The sequence below is a fragment of the Squalius cephalus genome, assembly GCF_949319135.1.
Source record: "Squalius cephalus genome assembly, chromosome: 6".
NCBI lineage: Eukaryota > Metazoa > Chordata > Actinopteri > Cypriniformes > Leuciscidae > Squalius > Squalius cephalus.
Window position 1 is genome coordinate 45533847 of NC_137127.1, and position 26143 is coordinate 45559989.

The 26143-nt window shown below is 36.8% G+C and overlaps 1 protein-coding gene and 1 long non-coding RNA gene across 2 annotated transcripts in view; one reads left to right on the forward strand and one right to left on the reverse strand.

Annotated features, from left to right (window-relative positions):
- Positions 1–11617, forward strand: part of smtla (somatolactin alpha) — a gene marked incomplete at its 5' end in the record, with an annotated part of 92792 nt that extends 81175 nt beyond the window's left edge. Inside the window, 4 exons of the mRNA XM_079874701.1 lie at positions 8109–8299; positions 9367–9480; positions 11164–11343; positions 11409–11617. Coding sequence (XP_079730827.1) covers positions 8109–8299; positions 9367–9480; positions 11164–11343; positions 11409–11609 — 686 coding nt within the window. The 3' untranslated portion in view covers positions 11610–11617. The remainder of the gene's footprint in view (positions 1–8108; positions 8300–9366; positions 9481–11163; positions 11344–11408) is intronic.
- An 11885-nt stretch (positions 11618–23502) lies between these two features.
- On the reverse strand, positions 23503–25613 carry LOC307160630. The gene is made up of 3 exons (XR_013821582.1): positions 25329–25613; positions 24734–24970; positions 23503–24171 (listed from the first exon to the last, which is right to left on the reverse strand). It is a non-coding gene; the product is annotated as an uncharacterized lncRNA (long non-coding RNA).
- Between the last annotated feature and the right edge of the window lie 530 nt (positions 25614–26143).

Below are 26143 nucleotides of genomic sequence, written 5' to 3' on the forward strand. Positions count from 1 at the left end.
TAGAGCCAGATGTTGCTGCCTAGAACTTCATCAGTTAGACCTTAACTGTGAGCCTCAGGCCTGAATAATTGTCTCTTTTGCTGTATTTGCATTCTACAGTGCCTTAACTCAATGAGTTTGTTTACATGCACAGTAATGTCCTAAAATCAGTCTGAATCCCCATCATTTCCTTGTTAGCAGAGAGTAAATTCCTAAAGGGATCAAATAAGAGTAATCTTTTTCCCCTGAAAAGTAATTCAATTACAGTAATTAATTGCATAGTAATGCATTACACCCAACGCTGGTCAAAAGAGCCGACCAACAGGACAGTTTGGTTTCAAGATACAGTTCGGGTCCCTCAATTAATGTAGGAACTCTTATTTTAAAAAAATTGAAAGTCTGAATGAATTTGCAAATTGATGTTTAATTCAAGTCCAAAGTGTACTGAAGTGTAAAACTGAGAGTTATTGGGGGTTTGTTCAAAGCCTTTGAAATTTCGATAAACAGACCCAACTAGCAACAGCAAGAGTTCAGAACGAAGCGAAAGGCTCTTTTGTTCAAATGTGTGGTGTGTGAATTATAGGATTCATTATCCCATATCTAAAATATAGCACATTTTCCTACTGAATATTAATATTCATGCCATTCAATAAGATTGAAGAAAGCTGCAGCATATCCCACAAAATCCATCGACATCCTCAGTAACCTGATGCACTGATGCTTCATTTTAATTTGCGCAAAGCAGACATTTTTAACACACATGCCCTGATTCATTTGAGTTGCTAAGCATCTTCTAAAGGCACTAATGCTAATTAGAACATAAAAAGCCTTTTTTATATATCAAAACAATCCAGCCCTCCAATAAATTAAACATTTATTTTCTCCACATTTCTTTCTGTTGGCTGGCAAGAAGATGGAAGCGGAATGACCTAATTACGGCCGTCATGAGGATGCATAATTTCATCTCACCCTTCATTCTCATATTCGCCCAGGGATAATTGGTATCATATTGTAAAACACGCATTGCCCCTTTGCAAATCCTCATTAGAAAACAATGCTTTGGCTCCTTTCAGCTAATTTATTTGTCACAATCGCCAGCGAGCTGATGTACTGAGCACTGCAGGCTTCAGCGCTCTAAAGCCTCCCTCCTACACAAAGACACACACGTTTATTAAGTTCGCTTTAGTGCGCTTTAAGTGACAACAATCATCATAAATCAGGATGCCGCATTTCCCAATAACCGCGCTTGGAGCAAGTGGACGTAAGAAGTCATTACAATATATAAAGGAAGAGAAACCTCCACTGGCACTAAGAACATTTGTCAAGATTTACACATTCATAACATTCAGCAGGTGCTGAAATACTGGATCATAAAACGGCGGCTTTCACACTGTAAAATAGAGAAGCAATTTCCAAGGCTCATTACGAACCTCAGCAAAATGGGTTGAAATATATTTGACATTATTTTAAGGGGACAATGAACTAACTAACTGCTTAATTTAGCTTAGTTCTTTTTTATTTATTTTTTTTAGTGCCCAGCACCATTTGAAATAAGAAAATGCTTTAAGATTGTACGTTACGTTTGTAAGACTTTTGCAGTATTATTTTCAAGGTCGTGTATCTTTGCATATATGCCACCTAGTGGTTAAGGGTGGGGGGAATGGCTGTGCTTAAAATGTGCCAGCCTGAATTAATGCAAATTACCATCAACACGCACTTTCACACACACTATATTCAACCCCCAACGAAGCTTAATTATAAAGCTGATAGCACTCAGATTGATTAGTTAGCATGTCAATCAAACATAGGAAGGAAAGAGAGGAAGCTGTGCAGTAATTGGCCATGAACATCAGGGAATAATAAATATTCATGTGTGTTCTGCAATCGGGGCTCTCTTCAGGGCTAAAGTGGCTCCGCACTCGAGTCTCGTTGCACTCTTCACATCTGGAGAGGGCATGTCGCCGGTTCCTTGACACGAATTAGCCCAGGCCAGACTTTATCTATTGGGAGCGCTTAAAAAGGCTGATTTGATAACCTCCTTCTCCCCAAATCAAGTGTCACGTGTGACATTTGGCAGTTCATTGCATATGAGTGTCCGTGAACCATGGGTTGAAATTAGTTTGATAGGGGTTTTTATGAAGCTAAGATTTATTGATGTATTTGTTTGTTTGGGACGAAGTCTTGTAGTACATTTTTAATTGGTAATGAATATTGGCCTAACAAAGCTGACAGTGACGCTGAAAATGATCTTAGGTATATTGGCTGTATGTATCCCACCAACAGTGTCCTATTGAACTGAAGGGTGAGACCGGATTTGTTCACACCTTGATCTGAGCATACCTGTCAGGTTTGGTGACAGTGCCACCTAGTGGTTAAGAAAATCATAAAATGTGCTTATATGTTGCATTATAGAGTGCAGCAGGGATGGCGTATTTTTGTAGGCCATTTGCATTTCAGCACTTACGGTTCCATCGTCATAAAGTCAATGGGTTTTTGGTTAAATGTCTGAAATTTGGTTAAATGTCTGAAAAGCTCAAGATATATTCATGTTTAGTTCTACAACATAAAGTGCACTTTTACTTGTCTTGGATAAGGCGGTTGCTGTGGCTAAATGAGACTACAAAGTTTGTCTGGGACATTAAACATCATCTACTCACTAGCTGCTTTCACAAAAGAAGCTCAATGGTGGTGACGTTGAAGTCATGTTGTCATATTTAGGGTTAGCGTTAGGGAAATATGGTGTTAGTCATTTATAGCCAGCGTTTAGCTTTTGATTCTGCCAATTGTATTCATAAAAATTGTGGTAATCAGATTATCATGATTCACAAAACATGTAAGAATCATAAACGTTTGTTTTTCACAGAGCTTATTTTCTACAATAATTCAAAAGCCAATGAAAAAAATCCTTGAGTTTTTTTGTCAAGGGAACCAGGGTGATGCGATCTCCCGGGTTGGCCTACAAAAATACATGGTCACTGCAGCTCTCTATGTGGCCTACAGTTATAATCTCTCTAATGCCCGGTACACATTGTACGGCTGTGATGACCAATCGTGGAGATTTCTGTGGTTGTGGCTCCTGAACGGTAGTCATATGTCGTACAGTGAGAGAGGTTCAAAGTCTTGTGACCAAAGACAGTCTGCGATCCTTTTCTGACAGTGTCAGAAATTCAGCATGATCGCTTCACAGTGTGTTTGCTGCTACGACCTGCGTCTACTGACTAGCCAATACAAATGCAACATGAAATGGCGTATTGATCAACGCAACACGGCACTAAAACTTAAAACATTACCTCAAGCTCTATTTGCACAATTATGTGATTCATCTTGCTCAATTTATTAACCACTAGCGCATGACGTTGTATTCTTCTTCGACGTAGCCAAGTTTGTTAGATCCATGTCGTACAGTGTGAATGATCTTAAAGGATGGCAGAAATCTGTAGCAGGCATAATCCACTTCTTCCCTTTTGAATTTAACGTGAACTGTTGTAATTAGTCTATTGAAACAAGACATATTCCATATGCAGATCGGACTTGAACAGTTTGGAGCCACCTAGTGATCACGTAGTGAACTTTTTTTTTTTTTTTGCTAGTCCTCCTTCAAATTCAGGATCTGTTGTTTCGGTCTGGTCTCGTTGGCGTTGGCACGGCATTGGGCCTTCTTTGAACATCGGGGTCTTGAAGTTGCATCTCTTGTCATTGAACTTTTTACTTTAAGCTAAGTGAATGCAGGACATGTTTGACCTTGTAATTATTTGCTTGAATATGATATTGATTGTTTTTGTGGAAATAATAGCTGGTGCTAATAAAATAATTGCAGTTTGCTACACTATAATTGTATAATTGTTTTGTTGATGTTCAAGATATTTTCTTTGCTTTATTAATTTAAAAAAAAAAGGATTCATAGTGGAAATAAATACACGTGGCAAAACTTGATCACAGCGTGAACTGATTTTATGAATATGAATATTTTCTGAAAGAAAATAAGGGAGACAAAAAAATAACAAAAACAAGTACAGCAACTAGTGGACACAAATATAATATGTTTGTCTATTGGTTATTGTATATTTCATGACCTAGAAATCAATTAACCTATTAAGTAACAACATTTATCAGAAAGAATCTAACTAATACAACAACAACAACAACAACAACAACAACAATAATAATAATAATAATAATAATACATAAATAAATAAATAAACAGTAAGGAAAACACTATATATTTATTAACAAAGAAAGTTATAAAAAGTATGAATGGTAAATTTGCACCATTGAAATATATTTATGTATGTATTTGTTACTTTGTGTGTGTGTTTGTTTTTTAAAAGTGTAATTATAATGCAATTATTTAAAGGCACAATATGTTACTTTTTTGCTTTAAAAATAGCAAAAATCACTATATCTATGTTATATATTTTTTTTAGTTGTGTACTTACATTATCCCGACTGTTGCCAACAACTTTCAAACCAGGAGAAATTTGTAATTTAATTCGAAGACATGTCACGTTTCACGTCAATGGCGTCATATCCGCGTTGTCCCTGGTTTCCGCTCGTATTGCCATAGCAACCAGAGCTCTCTGATAGTAACCAAGGCGACAGAGTAGTTCGCAATGTCTATCTGCACGCTGTTGTCGTTTCGTTCAAACATTATGGACCATGGCAAGTAGACTTTGGATAAAAAAGGAGAACTAAAAGGAGAATCAATATCAGCGCGGTGTTTTCGAGATGCCGAGAGCTCCCATAGACAGTATATAAACGAGAGCTCCACGTCCGAGACTTCGACCGCTTCTACATGTACTTTATTAAACAGGTGAGCACATTTACATAAAACTATTATTCTAATGTTGATCTAGCTTACTGCTAGTCTCATACAGACAAACTAACACATAAATGTCAACACATTGAAATGCAGTTTAGTGTGATAGTGTAATGTTAGACCAGGTGAAACAGCGCTGCGTTACCTCACAAGTTTAACTTGTCTAATAAACTGACCTGTGAGAAGTAATTCTGCACTTGTGTGTAGTTCGGTAGAATGAAATGTCCATATTCCTTTTATATCCGCGGGACTCGCGTCGCGTGTGGAGCTGATAGCTGTCTCTTAGCAATCCCGAACTGCTTCATATCACAGTCATGATAAAAACATTGATGTATTCACTCATCCATAAACATTATTAGATCGGTCGGATTGACGTTGACGACAAGATCCATAATTCTTAGCAAATGTTGCGTCATCAAACTACGCCTTTGTTATTGTAAGAGGCTAGCGACCCCTAGCGGCGAAAAAAATTACATACTGTACGTTTAAGTAATGAGTAATGTGTGATTTCAATGTGTTTACATTTGCATACAATGCAAATGTTGTCTTGTGTTTCTGTACAAATATCTAAACTTCTTAAATTCAAGATACATTTACTTGACAAGCAAAATGACAAAATATTACATTTTTGTCACCAATATATATAAAAAAAAGTTTCAGAATTAGAAAGATCTGTAAATATGTGAAGAGAAAAAAAATACTTTTTTTAGGCAGATATTATGTTCAAATTTTTAGTATAGCCTAAATCCATGAAATCTTGATAAATATTCCAGAAAGACTCAACATCATGTAATTTTGAATCAGTTTCTGGTTTCTTGATTAAACCAATATTTCCACTTGCCATTGTGTGTCATTTATTCAGTTGAGTGGATCAGGTAGAGCTGGCGTGATTGAGTGGAGGCGGGTCCTGATTTGCATATTCATGTAATACTAAATAAAGCAAAGATGTAGAGTAACATTTGAGATATTAAAAGGCAGGAAGAAATTATTTTCTCAGGTAAACTTGTTTAAATATGTCATTTTGATAGTCAAAGATGAGTATTAAAGGAGGACTTTAAGAATGTTTGTACTGTAAGATAGCTGTCCTGGAAAGCAAGACTAAAATACAAAGTAAGAAGTTTTAGTGTATTTATGTCAGCACACCTCTTGCCCGAGTCAAAAAAACAAAGCAAAAAAACATTGTAATGAGATGAAAACTGACATGTGGACAGAGATTAAGACTAGATTAAGAGATTAAGACGTTTGAATGGTTTTGGTGGGTGGTTTTTTGCCAGACAGGTGACAAAACATTTTGGGCTGCAGGTGTTTGCAGGAAGATGTGTGAATAAGTAACAGCTTTCTGACGTCCAGTGTGAGTCTTTGGACAGCTACGGTTTCTCAGCCTCCCGATCTCATTGGCACTGAGACAGACCCTTTGAGACTGTGAAGTGAACTGCCGTGACCCCTATCACTGAGGCACTGCAAATGTTCCAAAGGACAAAGAAAGGACAGGACAATTTAGTGTCAATTACAATTTTTTAGTGAAGAGCAGCACCATTTTTGCAAATAATACGAAATTAAGTTGTTTATTGCCAAGGAATTTTCTGTTTTTGTGTTGAAAGATTTTCTGGAACATCCTGAAAATGTAACATGTCTTAAACTGCTATTATAGAGTAGGTGTTTTGGTTTACATAAATACGACGACGAACACATCTATTCTGCTGTAAATAATGTCGGTTGGTTCCGCTGTGATGTGAATCTGACCAACAAAGTGGGCTTAATTCTGAAATATTTACAGACTCAATCCATTCCTTTTGATGCTCAAATTGGATTAAGCCGTGCATTTGTGTGGTTTGGGGACTCAGATATGTAGGACAAATCAGCACAATCGAGAAGAGAATTGCTATGTTCAGGACTTAATGAAGTCCGCCGCCCACCTGCAACGGTATTATTTCAGTATCCCGATGTGGATTATGTTCTGAGAGAGATTCTTTTGGCTGGCAGCCTATAGCATCTACACAGGCCGGCAGATCTTTGAAGAACTTGCATATCACAGAGACAAAACCAGCTCATCTCATCGACAGAGACACGGTCGCCCGCTTCCCGACTGGAAGAGAAATGCTTGAAAGAAATGTGAATTAAATTGTCTAATAAATACAAAAGATACATTGCACAGATAATAGGATACAAAAGAACCTCAAGCTTATACAAAAAAAAAAAAAAAAAAAAAAAAAAAAAATTATATATATATATATATTATAATTATCTGTGCTTGGGTAGGTGACCTCTGACAGAATATTATATAGAAACCATTGTTGGTGAGTAAGTATTATGTACTTATAATACTATAAACTTAACCTACTTTATTTTCTAATATACAGAAAGTAACTTTACTATAAGTAAGTACTTTAATAAGGTTAAGTTAATATTTTTCATATATATATATATATATATATATATATATATATATATATATATATATTATATGTTATTACACTTTAAAAATACTTTAAAGTTTTAAAATGTAATTGATTTTTTGAGATGGCGAAGGTAATAAATAAATAAACAAACAAACAAATGTACTGGCCTCAAACATTTAAACATTTAATTGTTATTTTAAAAAAGTAAGTTATTGTTATTAACAAAAACACAAGTAGGCTTTATATAAAAACATAAAATATATGGCATCTGTTACAATAATGTACTGTATAAGCATATTTTTGTAGTCTATAGCAAACTACGTATTGTCCTACTGTTTAAATGTATAGCTTGACTGTAGCTTAACTATAAATAGGTTGCTAGTGTCTTGGAAAAGCTATATTTTTAGTAAGTTCCCATTCATTAATAAAAAACTGGATTATTTTTAGTGGCATTACTCGTTCTCGTATTCTCTGAGGTATCGGTCACATCTCAGGTTAAAGGCCTGCATATGAAGGAGTCTGAAGAGAAGGCCACGTCTCCTCTTACACTGAAGCAGGAGAGTTGATGAATCTATGGATCTCTGAGAATATTATATAAAGGCAGTGTGTGTCTCTAATGCAAGCAAGTGGCTAGAAACATCTCCGCAAAATGAACAGGGTTAAAGGTACACTGACTCCACATCTTTATTAGCTTTCTTTGCAAGGAAATCTACCTAGAGCTATAGTCTTGAAGAAATGCATTCGCTTTGTAAAGAAACACAGCTGTGCTCGCTTATTAAACATATTTCAGATAGGCAATGAAATGTGCAATCTGCAGAAAGTAAATATTTCTAAGGCTTATTAGCCTAACAGACTTTCCAGAGCGTGTTTGTAGCAGTGAATTGCTCTGTTACAGTGTGTGTGTGTTTCACTAGTTCTGCAGGTCTGGCTGTGTTGTGTGTCGCTCTGGCGTTTCTGGGTTTCTCACGCTGTTCCTCTGGACTGTAAGGACGAGGCCGGATCTCTCACACACTGTACTTCAATCTCCCAAGAGAAACTTCTAGATCGTGTCATCCAACATGCAGAGCTCATCTACCGTGTGTCTGAAGAGTCATGCACTCTTTTTGTGAGTGAACCATCTCTGTCAATCAATCAAAGTCTATCGATATTTCTTGTTAACTCTACGACATATAAAATGATTTATTACATCAAATGAAGTTATAGTTGTTATGTATTTGTTATTTGTTAACCTGAGCAACATGCTTTAACTAATTAACTGACATGAACTAATTATGATCAATACACTTGTTACTGTATTTGTTAATCTTTCTTTACATTAGTTAGAAATACAGCTGTTCATTGTTTGTTCATGTTAGTTCAGAGTGCATTAACTAATGTTAACAAATACAACTTTTGATTTTGATAATGCATTAATTTACAAACTAACATCAACTGAGATTAATAAATGCTGTAGAAGTGCAGTTCATTCTTAGTTCATAATGTAGGAAACCTTATTGTAAAGTGTTACCGTTATAGATTGCGAATCTGCATGCATGTTTTTGGTCACACTTTATTTAGTTGGTCCCCTTTAGACATTCTGCTGACTATAACTTTGCGTATCCACTAACTGTCATTGGAGTATTAGTTGAGAATTAGTGGATTGTTAGGTTATGGCTCAGGTTAGTAGAATAAGTTGACATGTGCAGTGTTACGTATAGCCAACAGAATGTCTAAAGGGGACCACCAAAATAAAGTGTTACTTCTTGTTGTTGTTTTCTTCTTCTTACATTTTTTTTAACTCAAAATCAGATAACCAATTTAATTTAATCTCATCAGCTGAGATATTATTAGCCAGACTGATAGCAAGTTTCTTTCATTTAATGGCATTATTCTGTCTCATTTAATCAACCTTGCCTCATTATTGCCGGCTATGTGCATGACTTTGAATTAATGAGACTATAATCTTAATGAATAATCAGACTCATTATAAACACTGTGAGATGCCTATCAGTCTTGTTAGATTATTTCACTGTTCTTGGAGGTGGATTGTCTCTTTTCAGTGGGAAAACATGCAGAGAATATTGGTATAATTTCATTTCTCATTTCAAATCTCCCGTCAGATATGTATAAGGAAGGCTTTTCTACCACCTGAAGTGGTGTATGTGTGTGTGTGTGTGTGTGTGTGTCCAACAGGAGGAGATGTTTGTCCCGTATCCTCTGCATGCTTTGAGGAATCAGGGAGGGAACATGTGCCACAGCAAGCCCTTCCCGATCCCAAGCTCCAAGAGTGAGATTCAGCAGATATCGGTGAGGAGATGCGAGTGTTCTGTGTGTTTCGTTGATTAGAAATGGAAAGGAGGAAGGGAATATCAAAAATAAGAAATGCATATGATACATATCAAACAAGGTAAACCACTATTACTGGGAAATAAGGCCTAAGTAAGTAAGTATCTAAAATACTGACTATTTTTATTTTTATATATTTTTGCTGGTGTTAATCTTGAAAGGCCATATTAAATGTTGAGAATATGCAGGTTAATCTTCTTGAAGGAACACGCCGACTTTTGGGGACTTTAGCTTATTCAGCGTATCCCCCAGAGTTAGATAAGTCCATACATTCATCTCCGCATCTCCGTGCGTGCCGTAACTCTGTCTGACGCACCCATCGCTAGCCTAGCTTAGCACAAAGACTGGAGGTAAACGGCTCCAGCTAGCATACTGCTCCCGAGTGATCACTCCGGCCAAGTAGCAGTGCTTCGCCTTCTGAGAATATAGTTCCCAGTATGTATACGGTTAGAAGATGGCTGTGTCTCATGTGACCTTGTTATTTGTACACGCTGTGACTATATAAATCACAACATGTAAATAGGAAAATGTTGGCGTTATTTTGTCACTTATTGGGAGCAGTATGCTAGCTGGAGCCATTTACCTCCAGTCTTTGTGCTAAGCTAGGCTAGTGGTGGGTGCGTCAGACAGAGTTACGGCACGCACGGAGATGAGAAGGGTGTGTATGGACTTATCTAACTCTGGGGGATACGGTGAATAAGCTAAAGTCCCAAAGAGTCGGCGTGTTCCTTTAAACGACATCCACATCCATGCATGTCAACGCTGGTTAAGTGTTCACTGGAACCATGTTTTCCAGCTCTGAGCATATAAGCTCTGTTTAACTGGTGTTGTGTGAAAGACTGCACTAACAGAGCGATGTCTTGATCGTCTAATGCACTATTGTGTGACAGCTCTTTCAACTGAAAGACTAACCTTTCTTTAGAACTAAATTGCCTCCATCACCAAATAGGCTGTTTTCTTTTCAATATATCTTTTTTCCCCCATGCACCTGCTGAAATAGATTTGAACATTTCCCTCAAGCTGCTTTAGCTTAATGAGTCTTGTCACGCCACCGTACGCAGCCAAAGTAGACACATATTTCCATTTGATTTAGACATTTTACAGTCTCTGAAAATTCATCTGGAGCTACAGTATATAAAAGCCTTGCAAAAACATTGAAAATGGACGACCTCGCATAACCTCTCCTTCACCGGGAGCTTGTGCTGCTTTATGAAGGCATACATACATAAATAAAGAGGCATATAATATCTCAATGTGTTTTTAAATCTATCTATCTATCTATCTATCTATCTATCTATCTATCTATCTATCTATCTATCTATCTATCTGTCTGTCTGTCTGTCTGTCTGTCTGTAATTAGTTAGTTAATGTAGTTTTAATTCATCTTTAATTGTAATCACATTTTATGAAATCATGAAATCATTTCTCCTTATGCAGAACCTTCTTGGCATAAAGGGTTATGTACTGTAAAATTGAGCTGTTTTCTTCTTCTAAGAGTGTAGTTGCAAATGCTCCTTTTGTACTGAAGAAGTTCTGAAGGCTATGAATGTTGTCACAAACTCTTTTGTATAAAAATAAAAAATCAATGAAAATAGTATTTTTCATAGCTCGATCCCTTTGACGTCTTCAGTGTGTTCTCTGCAGGATAAATGGCTCCTTCACTCGGTCCTGATTCTGGTGCAGTCGTGGATGGAGCCTCTGATCTATCTGCAAACTACTCTTGATCGTTACGATGACGCCCCCGACGCTCTGCTCAACAAGACCAAGTGGGTTTCTGATAAACTGCTCAGCCTGGAGCAGGGGGTGCTGGTCCTCATCCGCAAGGTACATCAGTGTGAACGCTCATAACATACGTGTGTGTGCATCAGTTCACGCTGGTTTCTCCACAGATGCTGGATGAAGGGATGTCCTCATCCGCCATCGAACACACGCTGGCTCCATACGATGGACAATCTCCCGAGGTGCTGGAGTCTGTCCTCATGGACTACAACCTTCTCACCTGCTTCAAGAAGGACGCCCACAAGATGGAGACCTTCCTCAAGCTGCTCAAATGCCGTCAGAGCAACAAGCTCAGTTGTCTTTCCCACTAAATATGATTCTTATATGGAAAGAAAAAGCTTTATTTTGAAGAACTGATATTGCCATATTTAGCAAGCATTAAATGAGACCCCTGAGTGTGAAAGTGCTTTTGGCTTTCTGGATATTTACTGTAAATTGAATAGGAATAAGACACGAAGCACACCGCTCTCTCACACAGTCTGCAGTCTGCACTATTGATTCCCTCGCTTCTCTTCTAAACTTGAGTTTGCTATACCGTAGTCTTTCAATGTCTCTCCTGGTCTCCGGTGAGTTGGCAGGCATGTTTTTCTTTTTCTTTTAGTGGAGATAGTTTCACCTTTGTATTAGTTATAAAGAAAGACTCTAAAGAAAAAGCTTGTGATACAGAAATATGCTAATGAGTGTGTGTGTGTGTGGTGTGGGCTGAGGGATTTGATCTGAGCTTTAATTTATGTATCAACATAGTGGAAAACTACATGAGACATAATGAGATAAAAATATAACTATTGGCCAGTACAAGATTAAGAACAGAGCAAATCAATTATGTAAATTGTGTTTGTAAAAAAAAAAATGAAAAAAAAAATGTATATGCATATTTTTATATGCATACTAATTTTTTATATGCATATTTTTATATGCATACATACATAAATAAAGAGGCATATAATATCTCAATGTGTTTTTAAATCTATCTATCTATCTATCTATCTGTCTATCTATCTATGTCCGTCCGTCCGTCCGTCCGTCCATCCATCCATCCATCCATCCATCCATCCATCTAGATTAATAAATGAATAGAATGTGCTGTCCTATTTATATCCACTGCAGAAATCTTGTTGTTGATGATGCAAGTTTGAGTAATGGGATTTAGACATTTCTTTCCCAGTTTAAACCTATCTAAAAACCAAGATACAGTAAATGTACTTGAGAAGCGATTCTGCATAATATATGAAGATTTCAGAAAATATATATGTGAATTGTGTATGTAATGTACAGTATAAGCATAAAGAAATGTATAAGCATATCCTCCTGGGACCCAGGAATAGACTTTTGTCCACTGTAGTGGACATTATATTTTTATTTATGTATTTATTTATTTATTAAATTTCTCTGACATCATACATGTTACAGGCATCAGGCATTTTGGGAGACACAACAAGTGAATATGGAAATAAGTTATACATTAATATTCCTATGAAATATTAGATATTATTATTAAAATGTTGCTAATAATTACTCCAATTATTACACTTCTTTTTTCATTAAATGTTGCTCCAAGAACACATTAATGTGCACATTAGATACATTGCATGGAATGGGAATATTAATTTATGGCCATTTTACCCACATATTGCATAAAGTAAAATGGTGAATCAATTCATTCCATTATATCTTTCATAACATTTGAGAATCATCTTTATACAAATTTTAGTTAAAATAAATCCTGAAACACCAACATTTATTGATGATTAAAAAAATAATCCCATTGTTTTTGCCTATACATATGATTTCATGTCATTTTATTATTTAAACAACTGAGTCCTGATGTCCACTACAGAAGATATAGCATAACATATGAATAAAATATCATTTTTCAAAAATGTTTTTTTTTTTTTTTTTTTTTTTTTTTACCATTTGTTTCTTATGCTCTAAACAATGTGCTGACATGAAAAAAAATAATAAATAAAAATAAATTCAAAAAGTTGTTTTTTTCTGGGTCTCATGAGGATATTATATTTTGAAACTAAAGTTAAAGAAAAAGTGTAACAAACAATCTTCTATTCAACATACAATCTTTGAAAACCAGTCTTACTCTTGATTCTCAAGTAAATTTGTCTTCTTATTTATTTTATTGTTTTTTTTTGTTTTTTTTTTAGCCACATATCCAGCAGTAATTTTCCATCTAGACAGGGTGAGGTGAATATGAGTAAAGTTTGATAGTCTGGCTCCCTCACTGTTATGCCCTTTTTCTGAGGGTTAATCGACTGTTATAATTATGACCAGAGGCTAGGAAAGACAAACAAACAGGCCTGTTAAAAATGTTAATGAGGTAGTGGTGCTCTAAAGCTCTGTCTGTAACCAACAGCCATCACGATGGCAACAGTAGCAGTGTGTTATTAAAGAAAACAATCATAAGAGACGACCATCTGGGAGCAAAAGCAAGACCTGCATCATCCTTATGATCCCTGTCATGGAAACAGCACGTCATCCCTTCACTCCTCTCGTAGCATTTGCAAAAGAAAAAAAAAAAAAAAACTGTCATATTTTTCCCACTCCCTCTGTTAAAAATACATGGCCGTAGATCTGAAGTGTTTAAACATTTATGATGTTCTTTTAAAAGGCTCAACGGATAAGTCACCGATTTAGAAACATAAGTAAGCATTTATTAACTTTTTTGACAGCCATGAAACCTTGATTTTGTCACATAATTCATAACTTGAGACAGGATGTGGATCTGTCCTTGCATTCATCAGAAAGCATTTCATTTTTTATCAGTGGAATAAAAGACATTTATTTATTTAGTAATACTTTCTCTTTTCAGTTTTTTTCTTTGCAGACACAGTCCCAGTAATAATACGTTTCAAGAGTTCATTAATATTAGATTTAAAAAGTCAGCTAAACTGCAAATGTTTCATGTTGTCCAGCAAAGTATTTCAAGTTTCAAGGCCATTGATTTCATTTTTCTTCATGCATTATTCTGGACCCAAGCTCAGATGAATGAATGGAATTTAACCCACACCATTAGATGGCACTAGACCTCTATAGTACAAAAACTACAGTCAGAAAAAGTGGGGGCATGAAGAAAGATTTGTTTCACCCATGTAAATATTCACACCCAAATCCTCCAAGGGCAGAACATAGCCCATGTCAGTGTTATATACGAATGCTGAAGAGTAATGGAACTTTAACTTGCTCTTGTGTTGTTGGTAAAGATCAGCGATGTCCCGCAAACCTCTAATCAGCAGCTGTGATTGGTGGACATGTGCAAATGTCCTGAATGTACCTAAGAAAAAGGGTGATTCATTCATTCATTCATTCATTCATTCATTCATTCATTCATTCATTCATTCATTCACTCACTCACTCACTTACTCGATCGCTCATTTATTTATTTATTTATTTATTTATTTACTTATTTATTTCAAAGACTTTAGATGTTCTATTTAACATCAAATGCACATTAGCCATTCTAGTTATTTTATTTTATTTTATAATTTTAATTTAATTTAATTTAATTTAATTTAATTTAATTTAATTTAATTTTATGTATTTATTTATTTATTTATTTATTTATTTATTTATTTTTTTATTTTTATTTTTTTTATTTTTTTTTTTTTATTTATTTATTTTTTATGTATGTATATTTATATATGTATGTATATGTACAGTATATATGTTTGGGTGGGGACATTTTTGGTTCACTTGGTGGCCGACATGACGAAAATACGATGCAAGATGTATATTGAATGTGCACTGTATGAAACCTATAACAACTAACACATCTTAAAAAAAAAAAAAAAAAAAAATAAATATATATATATATATATATATATATATATATATATATATATATATATATATAATTTTTTTTTTTTTTTTTTTTTTGGACAGTGACAGTTTGGACTTTTACCTACAATTGCTGTGCAAATTAAAGAACAAATATGCATTTTATCACATTCAAAATGCACTTGAATGCTCATGATGATTCTGAGTTTAATTTCCCACACCCTCGGTCTCCATGTCCAAGTTCCTCTTATCAGAAGGTGTAAATCAGCGTCTGGCTGTCATGACGAAGGCTTCTCCGGCACAGTGAGGGTCTTGTGGTCAGGATGTGGCGCTGAGGCCTGGTGTCAGCAGTGTCAGGTTCAGCTTCCTGTGTCCTAATCATTTCAACATGGAGGCCATGCCTGGGCTCTGTCTGCTAAACCGCCAGCACTGCAAAGAAAGCAGGAGTGTAGACCTCCACCCCTCAGACCCCTTCCGCTCCCTCGGCTGACAACCATAAATATTAAAGATCTGCTATACGAGAGCACTGCAAAGTTTAGGGAGTTGGGGGCCGGTGGTGACTAGATGATTTCACAGTCTAAGTATTATAACCTCAGGTAAGAAACGCTAGACTGCTGGAGCTCTGGAGAAGGACTGTGCGCTTGCTAGAGCACAGAGAGAGAAATAGATATTTAAAGGGACAGTTCACTCAAACATGAAATATTTGGTCATTGTTCCAAAAAATTTGCTTTCTTTTCCATGCTATTTCAGACTGAAGCTGTCAAGCCTTAAAGTGGATGCAAAATCACCATAAAAGTATCATAAAAATGTCTCAAATGCTAAATTTCAAGTCCTCTGTAGTCATGAAGCTGCGGCTGAAACTTAGGTCTTTACTCATTAATTTATAATCTTCACTTGAGAACTGAATAATCACATGCATAATGAATAATAACTTAACTTTGAATCTATTTCTCACTCAAAAGTTATCATATTTCTTCTGAAGACTTGAATTATGTAGCTTGAGAGTCACATGGACTTCTTTTAGGATACTTTTATGGTGCTTATGCATCATTTTTAAGGAAGTTTTAGTTCCAGGAAAACCATCGACTAGCACAGCCTTTAAAATACGTCGGCCACATTACCGAAATGTTGGCTTTTAAACCAAACAGCAAATCTGCATGACCAACTTTAACCGCATAAATTTCTGATTGTGTGGATTCCAATTGAAATTTGCAGAACAAGGGTCAATGTGAACTTTTCATCAGGTTTGGAACCATATGAAGTTTACTAAATGATGCCAGTCTGTACTATGCCTTTAAAATCTTTCTTTTGCACGGTCATTGCAGAATCTCCTCGTCTGGCTTTTAAACGCTTTTTTTGTGCATTGGCTTAGAGAGACACTTTTCCCCAAGCTGCTTGAGACTAAAGAGTTTCCATGCAGTCACAGTCCAGAATCGCATAAACACTTGGTCATGAAATAGGACACAGTATCTAACACTGAAGTCACTCTGACGGCTATACAAAACTATCCCAGTCTGTTTAAGGGGCCGAGTATCCCTCTGTCCCCCAGTGCTGCGAGGACCAATCTGCAACATGGCCCCAACCAGAGCAGTAATGTGGAAGAAGAGAGCGTAACCCTGAAGTATTCTGTGCTCCTGCTAATCCATGACCTCCCTGGAGGCTTTCTGAGACAGGCTGTGTGTATGTGTGAGCGGAGGAGAGGTCACGGGGTCACGGGGTTACGGGGTTAGGTCTCCGCTAACCGTTCCAATATGTGGAAAGATGTCAAATGAAGTGGCTGAGGTTGTAACAGTCGGCTAGGGTTTCTTGTGCCTGATAGAGGGAGCGATATGGAAAAAGAGAAGAGGGCCTGTTGTACACCACCGTACAATGAAACACAATGAAGAATAATATTAACACAGCACGAAAAGCTTAAGGCGAGCTATTTAAATACGAAGCATTTTAACATAAAATGTAACTATAGTACATTTTCATTTAATTGTAAGTGTCTGTCAGTTCACACTTAAGTTAAAGTTTAATGTTTCTGTAATAAGTGCTCTTTTTACAGGTGATATGCTAATGCATGCTTCTTTCACACACTGGCAAATGTACCTGTTGGGGAAAAGCTGAAAAGCACAAAGCTGGAAAATAGGGCTTTAAATGTGTGGCTACATAATGTCATGGCTCATAATGACAAAGCTGAGGTTGTTTGGTAGGAAGTGGGGCCGCGAGCCAGCCGAGATCAGGAGCGGGGCGCTTCGCTGGAGGCCAGTTAGGGAAGACCTCATCAATCCAGTCTGGCAATCGTACAACATTCCCACGCCACCGCCGCTAGAAAACAAACCCCTGAGCAATTACACAAAATGACCACTTTACTGGCAGACCCTGGCCAATTGAGTATCTGTGCATGGAAAAATGACCAAAAATGTTTACATTTATCATCAGAAATGAACGAGGAACGTATTATCTTTGGGCTGAAAGTCAAGTTTTGGTTGGTACATCCAGTTTTGTTGGGGTGTTTGTTTGGGAAAATTGCATTAGTTCTGGACGACTTGTTTCTGACAGATTTGTGGGTGTTGATTTGCAAAGCTCAGGTTGGAGAAAGTCATTACTCAGGAGTCACGGTCATCATATGTTAGGGATATTTACAGAAGGCGTCAGCAATGATTCGAGATACGTTTGGCATCAGTGAAATCTCTGAACCTTTCGACTTTGCTTTGTTCGCTAAATGCCCGACTTCTGTCGTGAGGTGCTCGTCTGACTCCAGTTTTCTGCTGACTGCGACTCCACCTCTCAACCTGCAAGTGTTTTGAAACATTTTGATTGAATAATAACGTCTGCAAAACAAGCTGTTGTTGACAGAATACAGAGGAGGGAAAGACTTCACATTTATTCTTGTACGCTTGTTTTAAAGAATTTTGATAGACTACCATCTGTTTTTCAGTTCAGGAGTTCAGGTCTATTATAGACAGTTATAAATGGTCCATATGAGCATTTACCTCATCTTTTCATTTCTAAGCTTCAAACAGATGGAGTGGAAAAAAATAAATAATTAAATAAATCAAATAAAAACACCTTATGCTCAGCAATTACACCATTAGTGTTTGGGAAAAGACATGATGATGTTAAAAGCGTCCCAACAAAGTGGTGGGATGATGCTCGGGACAGGAGCCACCCGAAGCTGCAGTTTTAATCAGTGTAATTTCCTATTTTTCTTACTTTAGCCAGAAGCTTCACAGATGCTGCAACAGACCAACAGATTCCAGACATAAGCTGTGATGCCGAACGTCTCTGCTTGATGAGGAGGGGGGATATATTTGTGTCTCTTCCAAACAGGGACTGTTTTCTTTGTGACAATAAAAAATAAATAAATTAAAAAAAGCTACTGTAAGCGTTTCCCTTTTCTCAGGAGTTTATGCCATAGCTTTGAAATCTAATAATAATTTCCTTTTTTGGAACAGAGCAATAATCCCACAGTACTGTACACAGCTTTTCTTTCTGCTTGTATGGTCTCACAGAAAAGAATGAATGAATGAGGACTGAATTATTTCACCTCTGCAGTTTATCCCACTTCAGTTTAGAAATGCATGGAATTCTGAATATTTTCAATTAGGCTAGATAGGCGTATGAAATATGGCTCAAGCCCATCAACCACCAGCTAAGAATATTCATCGACTCATGAATTTAGCAATGCAAATTCTGTGCTTGAGGACTTCAAACTATTAAAAGTGCTTATTAAAAAATGCAGTGCCCAGACTTTTACAATATGTGTTTTTGAAGGAAATTAAAAACCTTAACATAAAATCAAAATGGAATAAATATGTATACTGTATAGGCCTCTATATTCTATGGAATTTAGAATTCTGTCACGGAATAAAACAAAAAGATAATTGTGACTTTTCATCTCACAATTTCTCACAATTGCGAGATATAAACTTGCAATTATGAAAAAAAAAAAGTGAGAATTGCAAGATAAAAAGTCACAATTACATTTTTGTTGGCGGAAACAAGCTTATATTCTATTTTGATTTCATGAAAAGAAAAAAAAAAAGTGTCTGTAAGGTGGTGAGTCCACGAGTTCGTTCAAAACACTGATTCGTTCAGGAATGAAACAGCACTACTCTGTCTCGATGGGAAACGCAGCTGTTGATGATTCTGCCTTGACTTCGTCATTGGTGGAGAAACACTAGACAAATTAATTGGGAATACTGTGTCTAACATGTACGTTACTCAACATCCATTTATTATTTATTGAACTGATGTATAAAAGTGTTATCACACTCAGAATCGTGGCATTGGTTGTTGAATATCACCACGAACATCAACTGTCTCGCTCATTTAATATCGCTTACTTATAGTAATATCAATATGTCACTTGCAAATGGTTGTAAATCGTCTGTGTCTTAAGTAATCACTTGATAAATAGATAGAATACCATTTCAAAGGCCGTCCGGTTGGTGGTGTGGTTAGTAGATCATCATGAGTTATGAAGTGTTTACATGTTGTGGTCCTCTAACCAAACTCAAATTAGTGGCTCTCTATCCTCTCTCGACAGCGCTGACCAGGACAATTGCTGTGGCTGGATTAGAAACCTCTGCAGAAAACACTGGTGTTCTGTTGCTCGTTTGAAATCTGGATTTATATTTATGCTTAATACCAATCCCCTTACATATGAACTACGTTTCTGTGGGAGTTTGTGTTGGGTGCCTAATGGTGCATATGCATGAAGGATCCAGTTTCTGTTTCAAAGGCTGGCGTTCTGTGTTGATTTTGAAGGAAGGTCTGGTTTAAGCTTTTAGACACTCTTTGCGAGAAAAATCTGTCCTCTCAGCGAGGCACAGAGACAGATTACAAATTCAGACATTACCTCAGCGACAGGAGTAGCCAGAGAGAGAGAGAGGTGGAGGCAACAATATCCCACGGGATTCTGATCGCTGGCAGGGTTGTAAGGTCAAGCATGCATAGGTATCATTGCAGAACTAGAAATGATTGACATTTTTTATGCATGGTAAAGGCATATGGTGCATTTATTCAAAACAAAATATCACACAATAAAGATGTGTAGAAGCCTAATGTTCTTATTGACATCTAAGGCTATAGTAAGAAAAAGACTAACAGTTGAAGTGAAGTGCTAAAATAATCCATCACCAAAGCACGATTGAGACTAATGAAATTAAAGTTAACATTAAAGTTTTTAGCCGACCACACACATTCCACTTGTTGTTGTTGTTTTTTTATTTTTAATTGTTGGCCTATGTGCAGATTATATGGATGTCTCATTGGTTTATAAGCATCTGACATCATGAGTGCTGCATTGTCAAGTCATGTGAAGACTGGGAAAAAATATTGATTTCTCAATTAATTGCAATCATTATTTCATCATCATCCTTCCCTACATGTATGTAATCCTTCTTTTACGCCAGCCCTTTTTTTCAGTACTCGTTTGACTAGTTTGGGTCATGTTGTTAATTTTCTAAAATGAATAATAATTATAAATTTTCCACAGCATGGTGAAATAAATCATATTTCATCTCCATCAAGAATGTGAGTTTGCAGTCAGTATGCAAGCAGACATTCAAAATGATATGTTGCAATAAAAAGATTGTGTACTACAAAATACATACAGATCTGACCAGCAAAGCCTGATTCCTGAATTATATAAGCTGATTCTTTTATTTGGATATTTTAAAAAGACGAGTTACAGATTTGAATCAGTGTGAAACACTGCCCTGTACTCATTAGCAGAGAGAGCATTTCTGTCATGCAAGCCAAATGAACTTTATAAATGAAAAATACCAAATTTACTCAAACAAATTGAAATCAGAATCAAATCGATTTGAAAGCTTGTAAATCAGAATTTTATTAAATTGGAAAATCTGTAACAATACTGAGTGTCCATTTCAAAACAAATGACCAATCAGGTCTGGGGGTGTGGCAAACACATTAACATATAGACACATACACATTTTGTCCCTTTAGTTATTACAAACACTTCTGCTCTGTTATGTTGCACTTGCTAGATGAATGTGTTCTGTGCCTATATTTTGCTTATAAATTCACATAGCATGTTCATGATGTCAAGAACACACATACAGCGATTCATTTGTGTCTGGAAACGGCTGTGTACCCAGCATGCAGCAGTATTGCAGCACAGGCTCAGGCTGGTGTGTGTGCTGGTGTGTGTGTGTGAGTGAGTGGAGGTTTGGCCTAACTGCCTGTGCGCGCGGTGGAGGCGAGGTGTACCGCAGCCCCGGCATGAGGCCGTCTGATAAAAATCCAGACAGTAAATCAGAGAGCGAACGGAACGAAACAACCCAGTGATGGCAGCACAGTCACTGCAGCTGTACAGCTCACACAGATCCAGATGGTACTGAGGCTAACGGCCACACACACACACACACACACACACACACACATACATGTTCTCTCTTTGTCTCCCACTGCAGAAGTGTTAACCGTCCAAGGCTTTAGTAGTTTCCTGGTTTATGATTGCATCCACAGGCAGAGGAAATGTGTAGCTCATATACAGCTTCATTACAATATTGGTCATTGAGGAATTCTTCTATAACCACACATTACCTTCCTACACAAACCCTGTTCCCCACAGACTTATAAGCGTTCAGCACTGAGTGCGGTTTAATTAGAAGATATTTTAACAGTTTCAATTTTTAACGCGGGCGGCCTAAAGCAGTGGTCCTCAACTGGTGGGTCACATGTCTGTTTTCGGAAAAACTGCATCGCGTGCTAATAACAACCCAGGCTCTCTGGAAAAATGTGCCTCTACCTACATTTTAGGAAATATGCAAAAACATACAACTCAATGAACACTAGAGGCAGTAAAACACTGACAACTTTTATTCCTGTTCACACGTATTATGATTACAGCAGCAGATTATGTTTTAATAAAGACTTGCTTTCACATGGTTGCTTGTACAATACCACGTTACGACCTCAACACACTTTTACCATAGTGCATGATTACTTTTTTACATTTTTATCACATATCAAGCTGCATATGTTTGACTTTTCTGATATAGTAAACTTGCTTGTGGCTCAACAAGCTCACAGCTCAAGCCCTGTGAAACAAGCTAAACTTACATGGTTGCTTCAGCAAATGCATTTGTATCTCACTTTTAGTTTTGTTAACGCTATTGGTTAGGTTTAGGGTCGGGTTTAGTGTAAATGGTCCACTATTTTCACACGCGAGAGAGGATTAACCTTTTAGTGCCAAAGTTTGCCACTTTGAAAACATCGAGAAATGTGCAAGAAGCAACTAATATAATTTTGTGGAAATGTCACCACGTATGTTTTCTGATGGCAACATACAGTACAGCTAGAGATATGTTGCTATATATTATATTACAAATTCATATTCTCACTCGGCATTCTTGAGAGCAGCGAATAAATTAACTGAATATGAAATACTTTACTATGGAAGATGAAGATCATATTTTAATTAAATACAAGATAAGATTATTTTATATTCTAAAAAAATGATTTATGTTATGAAATATTCACCTTTGTCATGAGTTGCAGGAACTATTATTATTAGGCCTACACTTTTATGAAATAATTTTGTTAAAGTTTTTTTTTTATTATTATTATTAAGACATTTTTGTTTATGCATGAAAAACTATTTTAGTTCTGTTTTGGGTCACTACTTCTGGTCTCGAAGCAAAACCATTTGAGAATCACTGGTCTTGCGTAGGAACTTTATTTCCTAACTCATGACTTGGACAAATTGTTAAATTCTTGACAAACGCCTGTTCTTACTATCTGTTCTCGTCTCATTCTTTGTCATCCTCTCCATATCATGTTTCCTCTCTCCATTGTGTTTCTTGTTGTCACGTAAGGAATTCTGTTTCCTCCGTTTCCTTTGACTCAGGCAAAGGCCATCGCTGCTCCTCCTTCAAGGCGATTATCAGGATCCTGCAGTGGGAAACGGGAAGGGAGGAGCTGGAGACGTGGTGGTCCTCACAGCAGGAGGGTCGGGGTCTCTGAATGTGCATTCACAGCTCTGGCCCCTCGCTGTGATGAATGAGAGAAACCTGGGGAATGACGTCGGGTTTGGTTTGTTTGGTTGTTGGGTTCTCTCTATAATGAGCCGGCCAAAACAACTCCTGAGTGATCGGGCCGAGATAACAAGGTTCTCCAGTGACTGTGCCCTTGTTTTTTCAGCTTTGAAAGTCAGCACAACATTAACATTGCACCTGTCTCCAAACTTACATTTCAGTGTTTTAAAAAAGTTAGACAACTTTTAAAGTGAGAAGGTTTTTATTTTATTTTTTTTCATCTATTGAACTGATTACAATTAGGTCATTATATTATATTATATTATATTATATTATATTATATTATATTATATTATATTATATTATATACATTTATATATTTATAATTATCTTGAAATATTAGAAAAAGATTAGTACAGGTTGTGTTGTGTGGTGTATACATTTTTTCATGTATAACTTTATTCATTGTTACATTTTTAAAAGGCATTTAATTACTTTATTTTTATACCAGTTTTACAAGTGAGGATGTCCCTAAAGGAGGTTTTTGGAGATTTTGTCAGGTTTTGGTCACTTCTGGGTACAAATGTGTCCCCAAAATATAGTTATGTACATACACACACACACACACACACACACACACGTGTGTGTATGTGTACAATGTGTGTAGGAAATAAAAAATAAATGTTTACTTGATGGTCACACCATATGAATTTTTGTAAAATTATTCAATTTAAAACAGTAGTATAAAGGTTCTCAACTAAAAGAGCGTACAAAGAGTGCATTTCTAAAAACTTGGCTCTTGTGTTTTAATGTGATTTTTAATTTATCACGAACACTCTTATTTGCCCCCAGTTGTGAAGTATTCAGACCTATTAATTTATAATGCATCGCTACAACTAATGGCTGACATGTGCAAACTGGGCTTTCTGTGTCTGATTGAGTTCTTCTTGCTCCTGTGTCCATGATGGATGCTTCTTAAAGTCTGGGAGATCTCACTTCTTGGCTTCAGGGAAGATGCAGGCTTGAAGACGCTTGGCAGGAGTAGAATAAAGGTTGTGGAGATTTGCAGCTCTCTGAGCAGGATGACAAATCCAGGCTGTGAGTGAGGAGATTTAGTGTTAGTGAACACCATTTCTCTTTAAAATACATCTGACAATAATATTCAGGGAAAAAAAAGTAGCTTTTTGTGTTCGACGTATTGCAATCAGACAAGAATAATCACTGAAAAATATTCCTTGTAACTGGTAGATAATTCAAAAGACTGACTGTACAACCCAGAACGTTTTATATTTTGCCATTGTTAATTTTTGTTGTGACCTAATTTGACATGCATACTGTCTGATATTTAATTAGCTGTGTTTGTGATGATAACCCATTCATACAGAAGCTGAATGTTCTATTCAAAGTGTTATTATCAGTACATTTTATACTTTAAGTTGTTTCTGACTTTCTTAAAGCTACACTGTGTAAGATTGTCTCCCGTCTAGCGGTGAAATTGTACATGACTACCAACTGAATATTACTTTCTAGCCCCTCCCATTCCGAGGGCGTTTTAACTCCTACGGTGGCCTAGACATCGTTCTAGCGTTATGCACAACCGTGCTTTAGTTAGCCAAGAAACTATAAATCTTCGCATTTACACAAATAGGCTGAATTACCTGTGAGAAGAAAGCAGGCGACTTCAGAGCCCCTCCTTGCTCCTCATGAGCTCTCTCCATCCTGGAAAAGCCACTCCAATATTGACTTTGGTCTTGTTGATTTGCCTGTCGCGTTGTCGTTTTAATTCTCTCTTTCGCTTCCTTGGCGACTCTGCTACATGTCCTCGAAAATAGGCGTGATCCTCCATCAGCAATCTTATCTCTCGTAATCTCCCCCTCGCATTCGTCACGGTGTCACTGAGTGTAAAAGCGTGAAAGGCGAAGCTTGAATTTCCAGGTATGTCCCTCTTTGGCGAATGTATTTTCAAGATGGAGGCGCAACATGGCCGCCGCCTTTCGAGCGACTCGCTCATGTGTATTCTGAAAGGCAGATTCTACGCTTACGAGAACACTTGATTAGTTGGTGGAAGTAATTACACATGAATGCTCACAAGAACAAAGTGTTTTTTGCTAAGAATCAACTTATAAAATTACACAGTGTAGCTTTAAATGATTGTCAGTGATGTCAGAGGCAGCAGCTGTTGTGTGGGTGTTTGTGAGTTTGCGGGACTGGCCCACCTCATCAACGGGGTCACCACTAAAGCTTATCCATTACCTGTACTGTATGCCGTCCAGAAGGTCCTCAGGAAATTGCCTAATAACAATAAAGAATCCAGGGGCAAACGGAGTCCATGCTGTTACGGAGGAGCTCCAAAGAGGAGGACCAGAGGAGCTTTCCAACGGGAGAAAATCTGGGACACTTGGAACCAATTAAAAGCACCACGGCTTGCCAGCAGCTCCTATGCTTTCTTATTTCCCCCCTTCTTCCCCTCCTCTTCACTTTCTCTCTCTTTTCATCTCTTTTCCCTCGCTTGGCTACGTGTACAGGAAAGCTTCCTTCCACATGCTATTTGTGGATCCAAAAGATCTGGGTGCAGGCAAGCTGGAGAGGTGTATGCAAATACAGAACTATTCCCAAGTTGGGCCTCCTTTTGAAAATTATTTCAATGCTTTTTACATCTTAAACATATAATACATCTTATTTTTAATCAAATGCACATTCCACCTTAGAGCACATCAGAATGTGCTCAAATAAAAAAAAAAAGTTGCCTATATGGTATCACTTCAGTTTAGGGTCCAATTATCACTATTAACTAGTGTTTATCAGTACTTATAAAGCACATTAATTATTCTGCACTTCTATGTTCCATTTTCTTATTCTGCAGGACTGTATTCTACATCCTTAATCGTGCCCAATCCCCAAAACTTTTAATAAGCAGTAATTAGGAGTTTATTGAGGCAAAAGTCATAGTTAATAGTGAGAATTGATCTAAAGTGATCTAATGTGTTATCTAATATATATTAGTTGTATATAATATTATTCTCTTTACAGCTAAATGGAAAAACCACATCTGGGACCATTTTGTATTT